At 37.6% G+C, this 17,891-nt stretch overlaps 1 protein-coding gene across 9 annotated transcripts in view; it reads left to right on the forward strand.

Annotated features, from left to right (window-relative positions):
- Dgkh (diacylglycerol kinase eta) overlaps window positions 1-17,891 on the forward strand; it is a 173,880-nt gene that overhangs the window by 59,292 nt on the left and 96,697 nt on the right. For all 9 annotated transcript variants that reach the window (XR_010041809.1, XM_063232725.1, XM_063232723.1 and 6 more), the window contains 2 exons: window positions 13,123-13,233; window positions 15,251-15,331. Coding sequence is in view for 8 of the 9 variants with exons in the window: in XM_063232725.1 (XP_063088795.1) it covers window positions 13,123-13,233; window positions 15,251-15,331 (192 nt within the window). In the remaining variant the exon portion in view is untranslated. The remainder of the gene's footprint in view (window positions 1-13,122; window positions 13,234-15,250; window positions 15,332-17,891) is intronic.

A 17,891-nucleotide genomic window follows, 5' to 3' on the forward strand; every position in this document is an offset into this window, starting at 1 on the left:
AATTTTCCTCAAGAAAATTATAAACCAGTACAAGAGACAGAGTAGATTAACAATCACTGGGTAGTTTATTAATATCAAGGACAATTTGAATATGTTGGATAGTTTCCATTGTCTTGCTTTAGAATGCATTAAAGTATATGTAAAAGTAAGTATCCTAAATATTAGCATTTTAAAAATAGCAGACACTTAAAATTATTTGGAGGTGTTTAGAACATATCTCTGGGGATTTAGCTCAGTGGCATAAGCGCCTGCCTTGCAAGCACATGGTCGTGAGTTTGATCTCAGGTACCAAAAAAAAAAAAAAAAGAAAAAAAAATAGAACTTCTTTACCCCTGGGAAACCTTGCTTCATTTGTTTCCTTGAATATACATTTCCTTGATTTCTCGCAAGCCAGACCTTACTACTTTTTGGGTATGAACTAGCAGTTGTTTGGAAGATTAAATTTTTCCTTCCTAAATGAGGAAGAGATTATAGCTCTGCCTTGGACATGACAGGATGAGAAACTGCAGAGCTATAGGGCCATTCATGGTATTATAGCATGCTGCCCCTGACTTAGCCTCTGGCAGTTATGACACTGTGTCCTGCTGCCAGGGCTGGTGGGTGGTGAGACTACAATTTCCTGTCCCTGAATATCCCAGCCAGAATCAGAAAGTGTGTGCACTTGTGTTCTACATGTAAAAGTAATTATTTTATTAAATGTTGACTACAGAAACTTCATATCTTCATTTTTCAAAAAGCTTTGTTTTCCTGGCTGGCGGTCTAGTGCCAGCATCAACTTTGGAGGGCAGCATGGAGCTGAAGACTTTGGGGAGGGGAACGCTTCTACCTGCAAGTCTTATTCTAGTATTCATGTACTCTGAAATCTGGCTTTAATCTAAACTATAGCTAAGTGTGCGTTGGTTTCTCGGGGTCAGCTGACTCTCGAGGAAGCCGGGCAGAGCTTGAGTGAGCGTGCTCAGTATGCTTTGCTGTGCTTCTGCCCTCCCTGGAGGTGGGTGCCAGAGCTGGGGATGGAGAGAGACCCCGGGGCTTGGCACCCAGGGAAAGAGTGGCGAAATGCAGGGCCTTCTTGTCTCCTAAGTGTATGTTAGGAAGAACTTGATGCCAGGTTGCAAAAATGTTCAAGGCCAGATAAAATGAAGTGATTTGTTACATTAGTTAATACCAATTAAAGATGAATTAAGAAAAGGACTAAAAGTGCCAAATTGTGTTTTTAAAGGGTTTACGCACATTGTTATGCTTCAAATTATTGTGTGTAAAGGTGATTTCAAAAAGGACCAGGCGTATTCAACTATATCTTTTAAAAGAGTTATCTAAATTATACTTTAAAAATTATCTTTAAGCCCACTTATAATCCCAATCACCGAAACAGATTTTAGTATGTGTAATTTCTTGTGCCTTTCTCCCAGATGAGCTAATGCGTGTTAATCTGGGTAAGCTCTTTCCCTAAACCTCAGCCAGATTTTAGAACAACTGGCCTAGTAGAGTGCAGTGTAATTAATGCATGCGTGCTTTTTCTATTTTTTATTTTATTGAAAAAAGGTAAAACAACTTTATAACAAAATAATAGAAATAACAATAGTTAATGTGTTGCATATTCTCATCTTCAAAGTAGCTACTCAGTACAAGATGTGGACATAAAAAATTCTCCAGTCGATATTAGCGCGAACATTCTTTATCAATGAACAAATGGCTGCTTTGCATTTTTCTTCTTTTCCTTTTTCCCCTTCCTAGTTCCCTTTTCCTTTTGAACAGTTAGTTCCCATTCTACAATATCTGTTGTATGTTCTAGACCTTATTTACTCTTTTTGTACTTATTTTAATAAGGAAGTTGAATTTATTTTTAAGAAAGGAAATTTGTGGTAGGATAAAATTCACAAGAGGGCAAAAGGAAAGAAGACACATGGCTAAATGGAACTGGTGTAAAAAAGAATGGATTGTGTGATGGAAGGGTTTGGAAGCTGAGAGAAAAGCCAGGCTTGAAGCAATTTCACACCTGGCTGAAGAAAGAGGTGTACAGGGAATCAGAATGCCATCCCGTGGCTTACCTTCAGAGCCACTCAGGGAGCAGCAGCGTCTGCAGCAGCGCCGTCCAGATGGCACGGCATGCTGTGGGGGAAATAGTTCTTCTTTTGGTTTTAAAAATTTTTGAGGAATTGCAATTTTTTGCAAATTTAACTGATAAATAAAAAATTGAGATTTACTATTCTCTTGTTTTGAAGCCCTGTATTATGTTCATTGTTTTATTTTTATTGGTTATGTTTTGCTTGATTTTACTGTATCTAGATATATGGGCAGCTATTTGAAAGACAACAAGAGGTGGTATGGTGACCATTGTTGATTTCCTATTAGCTTGTTTTGAAATCCTGTGTCACACTGTTTTGCTTTGATTGGCTTTATTCTCTTTTATTTTGCTTGGTTTTATTCTCATAAAATAAAACAAAAAATAAAAATAAAAAATTGATATGGTACCATGCAGTATTTGATACCTGTATACGTCGTGTAATGTATAAATCAAGGTAAACATCAGTCTCTTCAAACCTTTATCATTTATGCCAGAAACTTTTAAAATTCCTTTTTTTCTAGCTTTTTGAGATACAGGGTACATATCTGTTACCAAGATACCCTATTATGCAATAGCATGCTAGAACTTCTTGTTCCTACCTAACTTTAACTCATGACAGTTCACATTTAATAATCTCACAGTACATATCTAGGGCTAAGAAAATAAAATTCGTGTTGTTGTGGAAAACATGGGACAGTAAAGTGCAAACATAATCGTAGACTTCTTAGAGATGAAACATGGGTCTTGGTGCTTTGTATTTTATTATCTGTCAAGCAAAATTATGTAACTTTAACTTGGATAAAATATGAAAGGATAAAAAACTACAATGTTTTAATTTTGCTATACATAAATAATACTTGATGTACACACTGTATAAAGTTATCCTTTCTGTTTATTGCCTGAAGACAATGTTAATACTAACAGGACAGTTTGCTTCCCTTTATAATGATGAAAAATGATAATGTATAAAAGCAGATTGGCTTTTAATTTGGGAAGGAAGCTCTATTGTAGTCAACAAATGAATGCTTACATTTGCCACAGGGACATTTGTAAGTGAGAAAGATGGCTGGCCATGAGTTGAGCACCTCTGGATCCAGTCCTGAGAGTGATGCTGGGTTTCCTGCCCGGCCTGTCCCATAAGAGCTCTTATCCATAGTCTACTGTACCAGATTCCCCTAAAAGCCCTTCCAGTGACTTTATCTGAATGTCAATCTTTTTGTTCAGTGAATATTTATTAAGAACTATTATTATCAGGGAGAACCATGTAAGAGCTGGTTTTATATACAGTGAATAAAGTGAACATAGTTGAGATGAGGTGGGGGAGACAGATGTCAGACGGGGCTGCTTAAATTTTGAAGAGCCAGTGATATCGTGGCTTTGGATGGAGGTATCAGGCAGTAATTACAGCCATGTCTTAATTCTTAGCAGCAAATCAGATTGATACATATTGTAAGAATGATAATATTATATACATGTTGTAAAATGCATTCCATTATTAAAACACAGTTTCATAGTTGATTTCAGTTTTTATGTTTAATGTTTAGAAAATTCTGTACACTTGAGGACTGCTGTCCTTTATGTGATTGAACATGGGTCAAATGCCATACTTTCTCTAAGTAGAATTCGTGAGCCCTTCCTGAGGACTATAATCCATTTAAAGTATCTTTTCTCAGAAGTAGAACCTGTTAAAACAGTGCCTGGCTCATGATACTTCGTATTTATACAGTGTTTGAGAGTTCATGAGATGTTGACACTTCATTTTGTTTCTTCCTAACACATCTGAGGAGTGCAGAGCAGGTGACACTTTTCCTCCTCTTCCAGGTGGGGAAAGTTAGGTTTAAGGATATTATGAGGTCACAGAGTTAGTAAATGGTGGAGACAGACGTAGAACCCAACCATGGACTCTTTTGAGGAGTTTAGACTATTTGTTTTGTACATTCTGCCCATATGTTAACTCACTGGAAAGAAATTTGAAACCTGTTGTCCTTTGAAATCCTCACATTCCTAGCAGTCAAAAAGAAAAACAAATTTTTTAAAAACCATTTTAATTTCTTACTCTTTTCCTGATTACTCAGTGAATCTATTAACATTTTCTAAGTATGAGATACTTGGGACAGAAAAACCATGAAGTTTCTATCCTTGAGAAACTTACATTTTTATAGGAGGGAGAAACACACTTTAAAAAATTCCTCTACAGCATGATTAATGCCATCAATGATGCTTGGCGTGATACTGTGGGCTTACCATGGATGTGCTGGTGGCCTGAGCCTTGAAGGATGATGGCATGAGGTGGGATTTGGAAGAAAAGTAGAAGACAATACAGAGTACCAGGAACAGCTCATTGAAAAAGCATGGAATACTGGAACTAGCTAGTACTTTACTATGGGGCAGAAATTTTGGAAATGGAGTTATTGGATTACAATTGGAATCTATAAGGCTTTACTGATTTTTTTAAATAAGGATTAAATAGTACTAAACTGTATCTGCCAGATTATCTGATGAACTGACAGCTAAATGTAAATGTTTGTAGGTCTGTTATGGGAGGAGGAGAGACTTGATACTTTATCCTGAAAATCGTGTAGGAAATAAAAATATTTTTAGCATCTTAGTCATCACTTTCTGATCATAACTATTTTTATATTTGTAAATAACTTTATTTTCTATTGAACATTAATAATGACAGTAATGATGTGATTTAAAACAAAAAAGATTCCTTGTTCCCTTCTTGGTCTATTCATTATGTTGAAATTTTAGGAACCACTTTGTCCTCCACATAATTTTTCCTTAAGCACACTTGATCATATCATCATATTTGCTAGAGCTGTGATGAATTAGTAGTGCTCCTTTTATACGAGGTATTTGTTTGGGCACATATAAACATGAATTTTATTTTGAGGATTAACTTCCATGAGAATAATAGTCTCCCAGTTAAATCTTTCACATCACATCCCTTAAAGGAAGAAAAAAGATTTTTCTTTTTTGTTCAAGAATTTAAAATGAACTGTCTGTATATTGTAACATGGAGGAGTTTGTAAATCCACGGAGACGAGGAGTGTAGCTTACATATCTTCATATTCTCCACAGCCTCACACATTGCAAGAGAGCAATCCATGCTTGTACAAGCTGTGAGAACATAATAGTAATGGGGAAAAACCCAGATAAATTATTTGTTGTGAAAGTGACTATGTAAGGAACATTTCTAAATGAGCAATAATTCTAAAATTAGTACAAATAGACATTTTCTGTCCCTCTACCACTCTCCTGCCCCAGCCAGGTGCCTCTGCAGGCACCAGCACCTACCTTGGTAGGCTGCATCTGCCTTAGAAAATAAACAGGTATTCTGCACCTGAAAAGGAACAGGTACCAACTACCAGACCTGGACACCTGAAATTTATTTCTAGTCACTGTTTCTTGTTTACCTATTGGAAACACTTCTTCTCAGTCAGATGCCCAGTGCTTTTTTACTTTTTAATTTTTCCCTTCTCTTGAAATGCAAAGCTCCCTTACAGATGATTTTATTCTTTCTTGGAAAGTTGTTGACTGAAGCTTGACTGATACTTATTCACGGAGGCCTTACGATGGGTCACCTAATGTGTTCGGTGCTGATGTTATAAAATTGGGCAAGACCCAGACCCTCATACTTACAAACAATGGCATTGAGTGTCACAGGTGCTATTCCTCAGAGAGGAGAAAGGCTTATTACAGCAAGACGAGTGGGGGTGGCTACTTCTTCTTGGAAGGGTCGAGGAAACCTTTGCAGGCCAGTAGGACAGGATCAGAGTTGAGAGGAATGGGAGGTGGGAGGGCGTGCAAAAGATAGAGGAAACGACATTTAAGGCCGAGGAAAGAGGGCAGGCAGAGGCAGGCTTGAATGTGGAGACCCAACATTAACACGGCCTTGTCTGATCCCTGCTTGAGTGCAGATTTGATGCTGAGGGCAAAACGGATCTAACAAAGGGCCTTACACGATGGCATCATACAATCTGCTTTTCATTTGAGAAACTTACTCATCACCATGTGAAGAGTGGAGTAGGTTATTTGTGGTTTCATAAAACAGTGCTTATCTAACACAAATAGATCAAATGTTAACTTTTAGTCTTTATTGCCTTAAACAGAACTTTATAAAAAATATGCATTCTGTAACTTGAATTTCCAATTGATGAAGTCTTTGAACAAATTAGATTTGGGCAGCAGTTCAACGCTTTGTATTTGTGGTTAAGAATTCTAGGCTCCCTAACCCAGGTAACATTAGATGCTACAGTAATGTGACACATAACTCTTCTTAATCCACCTTGACTCCTCAAAGCTCCTTGAAATAAGACTATGTTGAATATTTTAGTTATTATTGAATATTTTAGTTATTAAACTAATATTTCATATTAGTACATCATCAGGATTTTCAAGGTAAAAAGTACTAGTATTGTGTACCATGGTGAAGCAGAGAAGCATCTCGTGGCTGAGGACAAGGTCTGTCTTCCTGTGGTGTCGGTGGTCACCTCTTTGGTCCTCCCAGCCAGCCCCGCTGTAGGTGCCAGGTACAAGTCTTCAGGTCTGCACTCGGTGATGCAGTTCCTCTGTGACAGTCAGTGAGGTTTTATCTTCCCACTCCTGATTTGGTTAGAAGACTGGGACTATTTCTTTTTAAAGAATTTTTAGTCATCATCCCAAGCATTTCTGAACTGTTTAACTGAGTTTCATAACCCCTTTCTCTTTTAAAAAAGTTTTATATATTTATAACATAAAATTTACCATCTTAATCATTTGTAAAAGTGTATTTCAGTAGTATTAAGTATAGTCATGTTGCTACACAATGTAAACTTTCTGTTAAACTAGTATTTCATATTTCTAATCGGGGGAATATTATTATGTAATATTCTATCAAGTCTTACTTTTTCTATCTTGTCTCATTTTGTTGCAGCATTCTCTCTTAAATAATAAATACTGAACCATACCTTTCTTTAGAATTATTAAATCTAAAGGTACTCACTGGTACTTCAACTATATAATCTTTGATACTTCCTTTTTTTCTGCATTCTAGTATATTTCCTCCCATATTACCTCTTCGTGGTACTATCCTTTTATGAGCCACAAGTGGACACTGAATCAACAAACGATAAGACTGGACAGCACATTAAAACTTTGTCGTTTGGCTGTTTAGATCATTGAAGTGGGGTGGTAAGCGATTCCGTAGTATGAAAGTAAAAGTGTCCTGTTACCCTGATGATCCCGTATCTCTAGTCATAGTTTGAAAAATAAATGGGTAGGGGACAAATGAAAACACTGCATTTGTGTGTGTGTTAAAGGAATGAATATTGTATTTCAAGTTAATTTTCCTTAGGGCAAACATTCCATTATTATGACTTTTGTCTTGGGGAGAATAACAACTATATAAAACTGTAGTGTCATCAAATACCAGATTTTCAAATTAAACAAATTAGCATATTTAAAGTTTCACATTAGATAATGGCTGTCTACTTTACAATATGTTTGTTTATGAGCTATAATTATTAACTACTGCTGATACTGCAACAGAAAGTTGGAACCCCAGCTTTTTAAATTATTGCTCCTTAACTTTTTAAATAGTATTAAATTAACCGTGTTTTAAATCCTATTAGAAACTATTAAGCTGACTGAAGGGAAAGTTAAAGAAATATTTGCCACCATTACCATAACTCATCATTTTTGATTATAGTATATTCAGAAAGTTCATGAACCTCCTAAAATTGTGTAATTTTTAAGTGTCTAAGCATGTGAGACAGCATAGTTCTGGAGAAAGGCTTTATAACCTTGTCAGATCTGAAAAAGGCTTCTTAACCTAACCAAATTATGAGAAACTACAATGCCTGATGTTATTTTGTCCATTTTCTTGTTTACATACAGAGCCCAAATCACAGCTAGATTTTGTGTTGGAAGTAGTTTATGAACTGTTGGGAATTAAGATCCCATTTTTCTATGAAAGATGTATAGAGAGAGAGAGAGAGTGTGTGTGTGTGTGTGTGTGTGTGTGTTGTAGACTGTGGTTTATAATAAAACCAGAGATGAAAACACACATGAAATTGATCTTCATGTGAGATCAGACTCCTAATTTACCATTGTTTATTTTTCTGCAGTTGCATCAGGATTAATTTCTTCTCCCTGCTAGAGCTTTAGTTCTAAGGCTGGGGAAACGAGAGCCCCTTGCCATCATCATGGGTTCAGTAAGAAAGAGGACAGAGCCTCTCTTCCCTCTGCAGCAAGGTGTACCCATCATACCCATAGAGAATATGACCAGTGTTCTTATACTTTGGACACAAGCTATTATAGCCTGGGGACCTGACCACTAAGGTGACGTGGTAGCTAGGTTCTTGGTACAGAGCTTCAGCCCTGGATCCTAATTAGTAGCCTCTGAGGCAGGTAATGAAGGGGATTCTGCCTCACCTGTACTGTAAGAGAGACCTTTTCACAGTGAACCAGAAAGGACTGTTTAATTAATACTGGTCATTTGCATTCAAAATGTTTATACATCAGACGTCTTTCTGAGGAGCAGCATGGAAACCGTATCTGTCCTACCTAACTAGCCTTTGATGAGACACATAATAGTTCTTGACCGGTACTACACAGTTTCTAGCAGAAGTTACTTACGTTGGTTGGTTGAATCTAAAAGCTCTGAGGTGGAAGAAGGCAAGTAGAAAGATGAGAGAGGACGGGTGCGGCATAATGTCACACGTAGCATCTCATGTCACCTAAAGAGTGACAGTGTCTTTCTTTGTATTCTTAACATTTTATCGTGGTCCAGATAGACCTTTTAAATATCATATCATGTTGTGCACAGAGTGTACCTGTATTCTGAACATGGATCAAGAAGATATGCTCAGTTATACAGATGAGTAGGGGGTGTTTTGCCTTCAGAGAATATAATGAAGGGACGGCATGTTCTGAGGATGTTTGAATTCACAGTAAGAATTATAATCACTTAAGCCAAATAATTTGAAAGAGATTCTTTTGGGCTCAAAAAAAGGCTCATCAATGGGTGAATGGATATAACATGTAGATGTATACAGTGGAATTTTATTCAGCTATAAAGAATGAATTCATGTTATTTGTAAGGGAATGGGTAGATTATTTTAAATGGTGATCTTGAGATCATAATGTTAAATAATTCAGACACAGAAAGTTTAATATTGCATTTTTTTTTGTATATGAGAAATCTAAAATACAAATAAAAAAGAAAAGTAAAGATGGGGGAAGTGGGTGAAAGATTGTTGAAAATGGTCAACTTTTGTTTTATACGGATGGACCAGTTCCCCCAAAACGAATGTAAACACAATGTGTTACAAACATATGCCCATAAAAGAGGAAAAAAATATGATTTAAGACCCCATAAATGACATAGCATTTGCATTAACCTATGCAGTCTGGCTATATATCCCTTAAATCATTTCTAGACTGCTTATACCTAAAGAATGTAAATAGTTCTATTGTTTAGAAAATAAGGATAAGAAAAGTCTACACACATGTAGACTACAGTAACTGTTTTTTCCCAAATGGTCCCAATCTGCGGTTGGTTGAATCCAAAGATTAAGACCAATTGTAACTGGCTTGAATGACCTTACCCTCCCCTAGGCCCACGATTCTCCACTTTAGCAGACATTAAAATTACTTGGGGCACGTGGAAATTCCTGATACCTTGGCTGAACATCTGGCTAATGAAATCAAACTCTCTGGGAGTGGCACCGAGGAATCAGTACTTGTGGTAGCTGGATATACCATCAGGTTTGAGAACCATTTCTTCAATAGCATTAGAGATTGTAAATTATATGCTTGCTCGTAAATTACGTAATTAGCCTGGCAGAAATTTAAAATATACAGTTGTCTTTAAAAGTGTTCCTTGTTATCATGGCCAGTGAAGTCATGGCATTTCTCTAAGTTTTTCGTTTCGGTCTATGTTGTGTTAAATATCTACACTGGTTTTTTGTTTGGCTTCCTTCTGGTTTTCCAGGCGGCACACATGGCTTTTTGTCCCTCCACTTTAGTTTCTGGTTGAAGTTTATTTTTTCACGCCCTGTCACTCTCTAGTTTGTTCCTGTTGACTTGTAGTTTTAAGTTTCATTCATAGCCTTTCCCTTAGCCTGTAAAATTGTAGTATTGATTCTCACTCATTTTGCCCTTTTTTGGGGGGAGGTACAATTTCAAGATCTATGACCAGGTTTCTTTCTAATGGAAAATCTATCTCTCCTTTTCCACTCTCCCCCCACCCCTCCCTTTCCCCTTTCCCCTCCTCCTTTCCCTTCCTTCCTTTTTTCCTCTCTCTCTCTCTCTCTTTTTCTTTCTTTCTTTCTTTCTTTCTTTCTTTCTTTCTTTCTTTCTTTCTTTCTTTCTTTCTTTCTTCTTTCCTACTGATAGAACCCAGGGCTTTGAGGATGCTAGTCAATGACTCCATTCCCCCATCCTCTTTGTCTTTACTTAAACTCTATAGGAACCTAAGTCCCATTGTATAATTTAACTCAAACTCACTCCATAATCTTTCAGTTCATAGCTACTCTTTGAGCAGGAAGGAGAAGCATGTGCTAATAGCACCCTTTGATATGATGCTACACTGTGGTACAGGTTTTTTGTACCACAATTAATTATTTGGACACAAATATCTTTCATGTGGCAGCATCAGATGTTATTATGAGATTTCTGCATCGTAAAATGAGGTGAGCCGTGCTTGTATGTGTCTCTGAGAGAGGTGGAAGCTTGGGAACTGGAACCTTCAACCACTACTCCCAGGTACAGCCCAGTAAAGCTGCTAAAATGTGGGCTGGTAGAGCTCTGTTAGGGTGCATGACCCTAATGCATGGCCCCCACTTCCTCCAATTTCAAAATGGGGTTTGCTCTGAGTGGGTTAGGACTGTCCTGCGGGGCACTTCAGTTTCAAATGGGTTCACAGTTTTCAGTGACGTGCTCTCTATTGTACTCCCATAAGAATTTACAAAGAACAAATGCTTTGAGCCAGGGTTCCCTCTAGTTTCCGTTTCTCAGTTTACTCTCCCTGTCAAGGCCTTTGTAGCTGACTGAGTCAAATGCATATGAACTTTTTCCTTGTTTCTTTTCTTTCCTCTGTCCTTTGTGTCAGTCAGCCTGTCCAGTAGCTGCTCCTCCACATAACATCTCCAACTCCTCTATTTCCCTCCGTCTCAATGAACGAAGCTACAGATGTCTTTGGAGTGTTTGTCCCTCCCCAGAACTCCTGCGTTGGAGGGCTTGTCCCTCCCTGGACCCCTGCAGCAACCCCCCTTTCTCTACCTCCTTTTGAACCTATTTCCCCAATGACTCTCTTGCCCCAAGCATTTTACTAACTTTTTGCACTTTGAATAAAAAGCAGACTCCCTGTCATGGCCAATGTGTCCTGGCTTTCATCTCTCATAACCTCATCTTTTGATACTCTCCGTCCACTCCAGCTGTTACTTGCCCTGACAGTGGCCTGCGAATGCTTATTTACTTTTCCCAAGAAGCTCTTATAATTCAATGCCTGGAAAATGCTCCCTGAACTTAATAGCATAATGATATCATAACCATAACACTTTCTACCACTTATTGAATGTTTTCTGTAACCCAGACAGTGTACTAAGTGCTCTGCAGGCATTATCTTATCATGAAATTAGCTGCAGCAAGCCTGCAGAATTAGCATTGTTCTTCCTATTTTTTGAAGAGGAAACTGGGGCATAGAGAGTTGGAGTAATGGGCCGAGTTCATACTCTAGTATGTGACAGAGTTGGCTAGAGGACTGTGTGTCCGATTCTAAATGAGCTCTTTGGTACTGAAGTTTTAAAAAGTATTTTATTACTATTAAATTTCAATGATCTCACAATCCAGGACGATACTCATAGAGCAAGCTCTAGAGGATATCTCTTATTGAAATTGAAAGTAAACATTAATATAACTTAAATACCTTCCTGAAGAAAACAAACTTTGCTGAATATTTTATGTCTTATTGATAATGAGACAATACAATGTGAAAGTTGCAAATTAACTCTGGGGTCTAACAGACAGTCTAATCTCAGCACTTGTTATTTATTCATACAGACCTAGTTATCATGTATGCTGAACAGTATTCTTGGCTCTGAAGTTATATCAGTGTGCAGTTCAGTGCTATGAGTTAAAACTTTGTTTCTCTCAGCCGTTTTTATCTTACAGGCTCACCGTATCATCATTACTTGTTGAATTCGGTGTATGTGTTTTGGCCCCCACATGGTGGGGTCTGTTTGAGCAGATCTTACGGCCTGCCCCCTAAAAACACTCTGACAGCAACGCTCCACTGTGGTTTGCTCCCTTCCCTCTTCCCCTTTTCCTTTTCTTCCCAATTAAAACAAAACAATAAATTTAACTTTATTAGATATAATAAACTCAGGGCCTTTATAGTCTAATAGGAGTAGTACAATAAGCATAATAAATAAGTAAACGGTGTTACGTATTAGAAGATAGACACTTGTGGAGATGGGTAATAAGATCAGGATAGGAAAAAATATGGAGATGTTTTGTACCCGCATTTGTTGTAATTACCAACATTAAAGGAACACTTATTACATGCTACGCAGTGTGTTCTTTACATGTTAGTTATTCCTCAGTGCAGCCCTAGAAGGTTTGCCCTGCTCACTATCTATTTTACAGATGAACAAAGGAAGACATGAAGAAGTGTAGTAACTTGTCTAAATCGTCCAGCTCTCTGTGGTATTGCTAGGAATTGAGCACAAGGGTACTGTCTGGTTTCATAATCAGCATGTTATCCACCTGTGCTGTGATTACTGCCTACAAGACTCTGTGCACGTCGCACCGCATTGCAAATGTTGGTTGGTTTGCAAGTGTCTTTCATGCCTTTTGCGACTTCTTTGAAGGCAGAAAACCTGTCAGTTCATTTTTGCTCTATGGGCTTTATACGTGTGCTCCCTAGATTGCATGATAACGAAATTAAAATATTCTATCTTGTAATTTTTAAAACATAAGAAATGTTATTCAAAACATTAATGACTGTGTGACATTGATTCTGGTTTTAGATATCATTCTAATCATGCCATTGTATTTTTGCTTCTCCCCAGACCAGTATTAAAGAAGGACAGCTACTAAAGCAAACCAGTTCTTTCCAGAGGTGGAAAAAACGATACTTTAAACTTCGAGGCCGAACACTTTATTACGCAAAGGACTCAAAGGTAATTCAAAAGAATTTTAAGTGCTTGAGATTGTGCATGGTTTTTAAATTGTGATTGTATAAGGTGTCTTGGAGTCTCACCATACCATTAATGCTCCTAAATGGGTACCATGTAATTATGATCCATCTTGGACCCCTCCCCAAGAGGGCTTTTTGAGTTAGTCCCATAACAGGTCTTTAAGACTAAACTTACAGGAAGGTTGTACTACAGTTTTCTTCCTGCTTAACTAAAATAACACATCAAATATAACCTTATTAAATATAATAAACTCAAATTTTGGGATCTCGGATACTTTTTATCTTAATTTTTTTTCCTGAAGGTATATGTGTGTGTGTGTGTGTGTGTGTGTGTGTGTGTGTGTGTGTGTGTGTGTGTGTATGAAAGATAAAGCCAGAGAGAGAGAGCCAGAGGTAGACCGAGAGAAATAATTGCAAACAACTTATACTTAGAATCCAGATGAGGGTTCCTGTTCAAATTTAGCAAACTTCATTGAGTGGATGTGTTGTTGAGAGGAAGCTTAAAGGCAATAATGTACATCAGAGACCTCCATAGTATCTGACATAACACAGATGGTATGCTAGCAATTAAGAATAAACATCATAATGAAATAAAAATCAACACTTAAAATAATTTTAATTTTTATGTTACATTTTAATAAAATAACAATGTACCTTTGGGAGAAAAATTTATGATGAATGCCCATTAAAACTGATATTTTAGGATTACCTCAAAAATATTTATTACTATGCCTGTTGAATCATTCCATTTTTTAAAATTTATATTCCTGACATAAGTAGTAGAGTCATAAACAGGGAAATAAAAGCAAACTTAATTCTTAGTTTATGCAGCTGCAATAGAAGTAATAATGAAGTATTTATGTAGAAATAATAACCAAGGTCAAGATGTTCAAGGTCAACCCCGACCTGACTCTATCGTGTCTTTCATGTTTATCTCTAGAATCACTGAGTGCTTGACAGCCTTCATCTTTGGCCCATGTTTCCCATCTGCAGAAAGACTTTTTCTCTGTCTCCACTTGATGAAACCCCATGTTCTTTACAGTCTCCTTCTAAATTCTGTTATTCATAAGAGAAGGAGTTTGTTTTTACTGGAAAAACCATTAATAACCCTCTACAGCATTTCTTTGTGTTTTTTTCTCTTCTACTTTTAATAGCCTGTGTTCTGTTACATTTGGTTTTTGTTTGTTCATCTCCTGTGCTTGACTGTGAATTCATTCCGGTTAGAGGACAAGTCAGTGCCTGATTGGTTGAATTTAAGTAGACTACTGTAGTCCTCTGGAGATTTGGACAGGAAGTGGGATATATGTTTCCCCATTAGAAAAAGGGGAAACCATTTTCTGAAGTCCTAGAGGAGCATTGTTGTGTCAGCCTTAGATAAGGGTGAACAAACTAAAGTGGGAAGAATACATTTATTTGCTAGAATTTCCTTACGGCTGACTTTTTTTTCCCTGTTGTTCAGTTCTATGGGGATTTTACTACTCACATGTTTGATTTAAATTTTCTATTTGTATAGCACATTCATAATCTCATTTAAACACCTGGTTATAGGTGAGGAAAGGAAGATGTTTGGTAGCTGACTGTGATCTGAGCAAGGGTTAGTTCTCAGTCCCCACCTGGGAGCAGTAGGGTAGCCTCTACTTCTTGGCAGGGTTGTTACAAATTTTCGTGCGTTCATGTGATCATGTAGACATGGCACTGTTCGTAAGTTCCATATGCGTGATCCCTGTTGTGCTTCCCGAAAGCACACAGCATTGCTCCAAACAGTGCTTTGGGGTTCTTCAAAATATCTTTCAGTTTTATATTCATGAATTGTGCTGTATGGGTTTGCTTATCTATTCTAAAAAGAAATTGCAAAACATGACTAACTTAATAGTTTCTTTATTTTCTGTTTCTAATAATACTTGATGTAGTTTTCATGGTTATGACCTGATAATAAAAACAGGTTGACGTGTATAGATCCAGGTATTCATCTAATGTGTTTATGTTCTTTTCATTAACAGTCTCTGATATTTGATGAAGTTGACCTCTCAGATGCCAGTGTTGCTGAAGCAAGCACAAAAAATGCCAACAATAGCTTCACGGTATGGTTACCTTCTGTTAAATTTCTATCAGGAATTTCATAATGGCTTTTCCTAAACATGTTCAGATGCCTTATCCAATTATCAACTGCATGCCAACTTAGGTGTATTGAGCTTTTAGTAACACAATATAATCTGTACTTTTATGATGTACTCTAATACCCAATACCATTCATGATCTATTGACTCCGTAAATTAAGGCTCATGTATAATTTTTTAAACATATCTTTTCCTTTTTGGACTTTTTAATTTTGGTGCTTTAAAAATTTTCACTTCCTTTAAATACTTCAGTTACCTGAATTGCTCTTGAATATGCAAAAATTTAGCATTTATCAACAATCTCAAAAACAACACTTTCTCATTCTTTTTTTGTTCTAGTTGCTATTGTGCAGGCAGTTGATAATAGTGAATAGTTCAGGCCTTGGTTTCCTCTCACATAGGTGATTTATTTGAAAGCTATTTAAGAAGTGTCCTCTTTCAATTTCTTCTGTCCAGTTACAGATTCATTGTTTAAAACACCTAGCTTAGCTGGACATGGGAGCAAATGCCTGAAACACAAGCTTTCTGGGAGAATCACAAGTTTGAGCCCAACCTGGGCAATTTAGTGACTTAGTGAGATGCTGTTTCAAAAAAGAGAGAGAGGAAGAAAAGGTGGGTGAGGAGGATTGGGAGGAGCGGAGGAGGGAGAAAGATAGGACAAGGGTTCCCAGGGAATATAGCTCAGTGCTAGGGTGCTGGGTTCAATCTCCAGTACCAGAGTGGGGGAGAGGAGGGACCCAGTCAGTTCCCTCTGAGTTCAGCCATAAAGTCATACAAGATCATGCCTCAGCATTCTAGTGTTATTGATAATTACCTGTTTCTCTTTGTATGTATCCTACTTGTTTCATTCTTCTGTCTGCCTGCAATCCTTTGCTGTTCCCTCTTACTTGAATGAATTCTCCCAGATCTGTAATTGCTAAAAATCTTACCACGTCTTCAAAATTTATTACAGATACTCTATTCTTCTACTTTGTTCATTCACAAAATATGAACTGAGTTCCTACTATGTGTTAGGCATTTGTGCTAAGCACAAATTCAGAGATGCATACATGTAGTGTTTACAGATAAGATATAAAATTTACCTCTAGATCTTCACAAGGTAGCTCAGTGGAGCTCACGTGGGATACTTTATATGGCTGCATGTTCCTTAGACGCGCTAAGATTCACCGCTCTTGTTATACATCTTAGAGGAGATGTGTTGCTCTTGTCATGCCCATCTACATGCCCAGTCCCCACTGCAGGAAGCCACCACTACTGACACTAATATGCTGTGGCTGTTTTCCGCAACTGCCAGCCAGAGCTGGGAGACAGGCAGGTAAAGGAATCCGGGGAGTGCCTGGTGCAGGTGAGCTCTGGGAGGGGAAGGAGGGAGAAAGAGGCGAATTCATTCAGATTTAGTCTTATTGATTTATGGGCATGTGGGATAATTCATAGTGTAAATATTCCTCTCCCTCTTCCCCAGGGAGAGTTTAGTTTGAGAAGAGGAAAGCCAAGAATAGAATCCTGGGAAAATGTTAAAATGTAAGGTTTGACCAGTAAAGAGTGAGTGAAAATATTCTTGAGTAAAGAAGAAGAATTGCAAGGCAATAAAGTCGTAAAAACCCAATAGAGGGAGAGTTTAAAGATGGAATTTGTTGAACATTTTATGCCGTAGAGAAGTCAAGTCGAGGAAGAGCTGGAGCCATGCTTGTTGACTGTATGAACTTGGAGCTTGTTTGGCCACACTGATGTGAGTAGTTTCAGGGAGGGGCAGCATGTATTTGACTGCACTGTGAATGCCAAGTGAAGGCACACAGAACTAGCTTTGCTATAAAGCCTGGCTATTACAAAAGAGAACAGGTACAGCTGAAAATGTTTGAGTGGCTTATCATTGTTCATTTGTTTTGTTTTAAAAAATGGGTTGTAAGTGTGAAGAAAGGAAGGAACTTCTAGAACCAAGAACTGAAGACTCAGGAGAGAAGTAATAATTGATGGAGCGTGATTGATGCTTAAGTATCTAGGTGTTAAACTCTTGCAATCCCAGCACTCTGGGAGGCTGAGGCAGGAAGCTCTGAAGTTCAAGCCCAATCTGGGAAATTTAGCAGGTTAGTGAACTGTATCTCAAGATTTAAAAAGAGCTGGAACTCAGAGTTCAATCCTTAGAACAGTCACCCCCTACCCACCCACACACACACAAAAACTGGGTACACAGAAGGTATAGGAGCAGGTAAAGCCGGGAATTGATATATGTTAAACCCTTGTACTACCATTTTCTCAGTGAAATTGAAGACAAAGTTTTCTTTACAGGTGAAAGTTCAGGAGGATTTGAAATAACTTCTGGAGAAAGTATTGGAAATGAACTGGGACCTGCAGAAAATCCTGGGTATCAATATTGCCTACCAAAGATTGGATAGCACTTTTAATAATGCCCTCAGTTTCTGTGCTTACAGAATATTCTTTAAATGTGAGTAGAGAACAAACGAGTGAACAGATCCAGAATTAATGGTTTATAGCACGTTTGGGACAAAAAGCTTCTCATCTCCTG

Source organism: Cavia porcellus, unplaced genomic scaffold (assembly GCF_034190915.1).
Source record: "Cavia porcellus strain 051 isolate PalLab524CR breed Dunkin Hartley unplaced genomic scaffold, mCavPor4.1 scaffold_21, whole genome shotgun sequence".
Taxonomy (NCBI): domain Eukaryota; kingdom Metazoa; phylum Chordata; class Mammalia; order Rodentia; family Caviidae; genus Cavia; species Cavia porcellus.